Source organism: Galeopterus variegatus, unplaced genomic scaffold (assembly GCF_000696425.1).
Source record: "Galeopterus variegatus unplaced genomic scaffold, G_variegatus-3.0.2 Scaffold3512, whole genome shotgun sequence".
In the NCBI taxonomy this organism is placed as follows: Eukaryota; Metazoa; Chordata; class Mammalia; order Dermoptera; family Cynocephalidae; genus Galeopterus; species Galeopterus variegatus.
The window spans coordinates 120332-126371 of record NW_007729623.1 but is presented as its reverse complement, the minus strand read 5'-3'; the positions used below and the strand labels follow the sequence as shown (position 1 = coordinate 126371).

General features: G+C 50.5%; 1 protein-coding gene across 1 annotated transcript in view; it reads right to left on the bottom strand.

Moving 5' to 3' along the window:
* CILP (cartilage intermediate layer protein, nucleotide pyrophosphohydrolase) overlaps positions 1–5806 on the bottom strand; it is a 10135-nt gene extending 4329 nt beyond the window's left edge. The window contains exons 1-6 of the mRNA XM_008585293.1: positions 5725–5806; positions 4781–5050; positions 3321–3500; positions 2486–2800; positions 1600–1708; positions 316–473 (exon numbers count right to left, since the gene is read on the bottom strand). Of these exons, the coding sequence (XP_008583515.1) occupies positions 316–473; positions 1600–1708; positions 2486–2800; positions 3321–3500; positions 4781–5050; positions 5725–5806 (1114 nt within the window). The remainder of the gene's footprint in view (positions 1–315; positions 474–1599; positions 1709–2485; positions 2801–3320; positions 3501–4780; positions 5051–5724) is intronic.
* Positions 5807–6040: the final 234 nt, after the last annotated feature.

Below are 6040 nucleotides of genomic sequence, written 5' to 3'. Positions count from 1 at the left end.
CGACATTGGTTTTTAACAGCACCACGCTCCGACATTGGTTTTTAACAGCACCACGCTCCGACCACCTGAACTAAGGGGGGGGGGGGGCGGCGGCATTTTTCTACCTTTGTTTGTCTCTTATTTGCATTTCTTTGCCTCTCCTCAAATGATGGTTTGGTGATGGTAGGATCAGATCTGTGCCATCTTTGTGTCCCAGGGGGCAGCACTGTGCACAGCACAGAAAAGCCCGAGATTTTACTGCCTGGTTATGTTTACTGGGGTGCTTGGCCAGCCCTTTAGCAAACCCAGGACCCCAAGGGACCCAGACAGGTTTACCTATGATTGTCAGCTGGGCAACCTGAGACTTCACAGCCCCAGCATCGCTCTGGGCCTTGCAAAAGTACTCCCCAGCCTGGTCCTGCTGCAGGTTCTTCAACACCAGTTTGCTCTCGTGCTTGTAGAGGGAGGGATCCAGCAATGTGTTGTTGTGGTACCTGCAAGGGATGGAGAGGTGGAGCCTAACTGGGCAGTGGGAAGGCAGCTATCCCTGGGGACAGTGTCAGAAGCAAGCAGCCAGGGAGACAGATAGCCGATGGGTTCCTGCAGATGCAATATCACCTTTGACTCAGCTCACCCAAGAGCACCGATTGGCCTGGGAGTCAAGGCAGTTGGTGCTAAGTCTCAGGCCCCCCACTTATCTGGCTGTGATCCTTGGACAAATCATCTCACCTCTCTGAGCTTCAGCTTGGTCTATAGAAGAGGAGCGATCATCTCTAGCTGACCTCACAGAATTGCTCGGAGGATCAAACAAGATAGTGGCTATAAAATGTTGAAGGGTAAAGATTCGTAGACATTGGAGATTCTGACCTTGTTGCCTTTGTTAGGGGAAGTAGGGCTGTGGAACCTTGTTCTGTCCTGAGGATAAGACAGGCCCCCAGGACGAGAGGTGCTCTGGGGGATCCCAGCTTTGAGTGTAAAACTCAAGGGCTTACTGGTTGTCTGGGCAGCCTCACCCTGCTGGCTCCGATTCATAAGGGCCAACATCCAGGCTCTGTTGCAGTGCCTTACTTGTAATTTTATTCTATTGGTTATTGTTATTTGTAGTAAGATAAAGAATTGTAACACAGCAAGGTTGCTGGCTCAAAGACAGGTTACTGATTGATATGTAAAGATACTGGGAAATTGCTGTAAGAGGAGAATGTTTGCTAAGCTCAGGCTTTTCTTGGTGGATCAATTTAACTTCTTGAAAATTGCATTATGGAATGTCTATTGTTAAACTTGTTAAACTGTACTTAGCAAAAACCCCACCTATGTTCTCTTCCTGTAACTTCCTGGTCTGGAGAATAAATGTGGGAAGAGAACCCCAATTCGTGGTTAATTTCCCAAATGGAAGGGATGCCTCACTTTTGAAGGTTCTGGGAGATTAACCCCTTTTGGGGGCTTCTCACTGCTCCGAAGAGATGGGCTTTGAGTAATCTTTGGCGGCTCCGTCACCCAGGGGAAAAGGGGTGACAAATCCATGGGAGGCAAAGCAACAGTTATTAACAAGTCCAGACCCAATGCAAGAAAGCTCTGGTTTCCAAGAGGAGAATTGGGTAGCATAGCTGGCAGAATACGCACCAGAAATACTTGTCTGGACTGGGCTTCCCCGTGGCCTTACAGCACAGGGACACACTCTGCCCAGCTCTCCGTGCTTTTGTTTCAGGGTTCATCACCATGTATGGAGTCTCTGGGACAAAAGATCAGAGATACTGTTTTGGTTTTTCTTTGCAACGGGTTCTACAAAGCCTTGCTCGCTCAGAGTCTTTGATGCTGTTAAAAATTGTATAGCTTCATTCCCATCCCCAGCCCGTCTCTAATGGTCCTAATACCTAAGGGAACTGGTCCAGAGTGGATCCCACTCCCTCCACACCCTCACCCTGGGACCTGCTCTCATGGCCTCTGAAGAAGCATCTGGGTGGGACAGTAGAGAACCAAGGGGACCTTGTGCCAGCCAAGATTGCTAAGTACTACCATTGGGACAGAACTGGCTGTTTTGAATAGTGCAATGTTCATGTTCTGCTGCCCCCAGCAGGATTGTCTGGCCATTCTGCACCATTTCTGAACTCCCTGTGCCTCTCTATGAACTCCAGACCCCACATTGTATTGTAATTGACTATTTTAGATAAGGTGGCCAGGGAATATCTCATATGCAAACCATGCCAATATCTGGGGGAAGAACACTCTAAGCAGAATACATAGAGCAAGTGCAAAGGTCCTGAGGCAGGAGTGTGTCTGAGGAACAGATAGGAGGCCATTGTGGCTGCATTAGAGTGACTAGGTGTGGTGGGAGTAGGAGAGGAGAGCAGAGAAGTAATGGGGGGCCAAATGATATAGGCCTTGTGGGCCATGATAAGGATATTGGGGTTTACTCTGAGTAAACTGGGAAACCAACTCTTAGCACTGTAATCCCTTTACTTAAAAATCTGGACCTCCTCACCAACCCTACCCCAGAAAACTTCGTTACCTGCCCTCATGAACTCTGCATTGATGGTGGCTGCCTTCAGGCCAGTTTTAGGCATTATGAGCACAATGGGGGCAAACTTGGCCTTTGTGATCTTCAGGATGCTTTTTCCATCGGGGCACAAGCCAGGGACTTGGAACCTCCCGCTGCTGTCTGTCTGGGTCAGTGGCTTAGGCGTCTTCGTCAGCAGGTAGACAGTGGCCCCTGAGGCTGGGGCACCCCCAGGGAGGGAGACAGCCCCATGAAGCATGAAGTCCTGGCACATGCAGGCATCACAGTCAGCATTCACCTGGCCCATGGGGCAGGTTAGGTCACATGCTGTGGGACAAGGGGCCACATCAACAGGGCTTATAGGATTCTGGCCCTCCTTCAGCCACATCCCAGCCTACAGACTCACATATGCTTCCCCTCCTCCTTAGGCCTTTGTGAGACATATGTGATAACCACTACACTATGGCCACTAGCCCTTGGGCCTTTGTTACCTTCTTTATCAGCTGTACAACTAACACCTACTCATCCTTTGAGACTTAGCCCAGGACACCTTCTCTAGGAAACATTCCTGGATTCTCCTAAGCTGTGATAATTGACTCTGCTCTGTGTTCCTACATTATTCTGTATATCCCCCATCAGAGCACGTAATAGAGCCTTAGTTAATTCTTGGTGAGTAAATGAAGGAATCTGTCTCAGGTTGACCCTCTAACCCATCCTTCTAGGCTACTTCAGCCGCACCCTTGGGCTTTGTGAGCACAATGGGGGAAAACTTGGTCTTTGTGATCTTCAGGATGCTTTTTTCATCAGGGCACAATGCCCTGACCAGTTCTGGGAGGGAGGGTGGTACCTTTACAGGCCTGGCGCACGCAGAGCTGGCCTTCCTCAGTGGCCTCAGTGCATAGCGACACTGTCTCTGCCAAACAGGTGCGTGTGCGGGTCTGGACCCCGGTGTGACCACAGGCAGCTGAGCACTTGCTCCAGGGAGACCATGGGCTCCAGATGTGCTCTGTGTCTTGGCGCAGGGACCCTGCAAAGTGGGATCAGCAGATGTCTGACTTCCCTCCCAAGGGGATTCTGTCAGGAAACCTAACCCTAGGCTGTTTCTTCCCTGGTGAGGAGAGACAGGGCCTCCATTTACATCATACATGTCAGATATTTATATTTGCTGCAATGATTTTTCCAACAGATAGAAGTCAAAAGTCTTGAGGAGGTGTTGTCTCTAATTTGCACAAAAGTACCATATGGACTAGGGGTGGCCCTGAGAGGAGCTTGTTGGCCAAGTTCTGGGACTTTATATGCTGTCCTAACATGTGCAAAGATAGCACCATCTTCCTTCACAGTGTGGAAACAGCCACATGCTCCTTTGGAAGGGCTTCCTGGGAAGTAAGAGCCTGGAACCTGCAGTGACTCGGACATCAAGTCCCCTTCTGCCCACCCTCCTCACCTCTGGTCTGAGGCCTATGTGTATGAATGGGGGCCTCAGTCCTTGGCCAGGACACCAGCCTGAGTTCCCCACTTCAGGTGACCACCACTGGCACTTGGGTCTGTGTGGGCTGGTGGAACCCCAAGGGAGGATACCCACCCAAGAAGTGTGCAGGCCTGGTCCCCTCTAACATCTGTATTATCCAGTGGTGGGGGTTGGTGGTGTAAAGAGCAGGGACTCTGCAAACACAGACATGGTTTAAACCCCAGCTGTTAAGTGTTACCAGTATGTAGCTGGTAAGTATGTAATCATGAGAATTTACCTAACCTCTCCCAACCTCATGTAACTAGTCAAGTTGGAGATTCCTCAGAGGTCAGTTGTAAAGGTTGAATAATGTGGATAACTAGCACAGTATCAGGCACATCGGAACAATAATAGAAACTAACAGTGAAACCCAGTTTACCTGGGTTAAGTCCTCTACAATTATTATCTCATTTAATCCTCATCAAAACCCCTATGAAGTTTTACTATTACCCTGTTTACATGTGAGAAACCTGAGGCTAAGAGAACTTTAGAAAATTTGTGTAAGGAACACAGTTCATATAGTAGACTTGGGATTCAAACGCAAGCAGCCCAACTCCAGAACCTGTGGTCTTCACCACTGTGCCATTTGAACTCAATAATATGGATTGAATGGAGGGTACCCATAAACACAGAACACTGTTGGGAAGGTTTGGGTACTAATGACACTCCTTGGTTACTGTTAGAGAGTCAAAGCATGTGTATGTATGTGATGTCCAGAGTTCCTGTGACCAGAGGCAGGTCCTGGTCTCTCCCTGTGCTGAGGCTGCTGGGAGGTAGGGGCGGGGGTCTTTCAGGCTTACCAGGTGGGCAGAGGAAACGCACAGTGTAATTGGAGCAGTTCTGGCCAGGCCGCTGCTCCCTGTTGAGGCACCAGAATCCCTCACGGGCATTGCCATGGACCACCTGGCCAGTGCTGCCTGCAGGCGTCCAGTCAGTGGTCCGAGCCTCTAGCCGCAGGGGACGGGCACATACACGATCCCCATAGTAGAAGCGAATGGCATCCAACCGCTCATAGTCGCCCTGCCCGCCTGGGTGGTCGATGTTGAACCACGTTGTCCACTCACCAGGACCTGAGAGACGGAGCCAGGTTGGGGAGGAGCCATGCCCTGGAGCCCCAGGTAAGCTCTAATTCTCCTTTCCTGCTCAACCCTGGGAATCATGCCTTATACTTCTTACCCACTCCAAGTCGGTCTCAGGCTCTGTCACATTTATCTCGTCAGCATCTCTCCAATCCCCTGTACACCCCTTCTGCCGAGGCCTCCATTCAGGCTCTTATCAGCCTGGCTGAACCATGTCAGTGATGTCCTGCCTGGTCTCTCTACCTAAGGCTCCCTCTGCACCCCATCCCCACCCCCTCCCTGATACTGTAGTCAGGGTAAGCTTTCTCATGTGGTTTGGACCACACCATTCCCTAGCTTAAAAATCCCTTAGGTAGGCATTCAGGGTGCTGGTGAACTGGCCCCTGCTATCTCCCCATCCTCATCTCTCCTCTGCCTCCCACCAGCCTGTGCTCTGGCCCCAGCAAGCTCTACAGCATTACTGGCATATGTCAGGAAGTGTCGTGATTCTGAGTTGTCCTGTATACTAGGTCCCAGTATATCTGGACAGAGATGTAGGCCAAATACCTTGTGAAAGTAGGTTTCCATGGAACGCTGACCTCATGCCCTGGCTTCAGAAATTCACTTAGCAAGCTCAGTAAAGACATCCCCCACTCCGACTCCTCCCTGCTCCAGTCACAACTCACTTTCCAGGGGGTTAGCAGGCTTGGCAAAGGTGCTGGAGGTCCTCTTCCCAGGCTGGACTCTTCTCACCGACTGTGTGAGCATTGTCTGCCTTCCTATGGGCCAGGAAGGGAAGCAGCTGAGAGGTCAAGAAGGAAAGTTACAAGGAGGGCCAGCCCATGGTTCACTTGGGAGAGTGTGGTGCTGATAACACCAAGGCCACAGGTTCGGATCCCTATATAGGGATGGCTGGTTAGCTCACTTGAGAGAGCGTGGTGCTGACAACACCAAGTCAAGGGTTAAGATCCCCTTACTGGTCATCTTTTTATTTTTGACCGG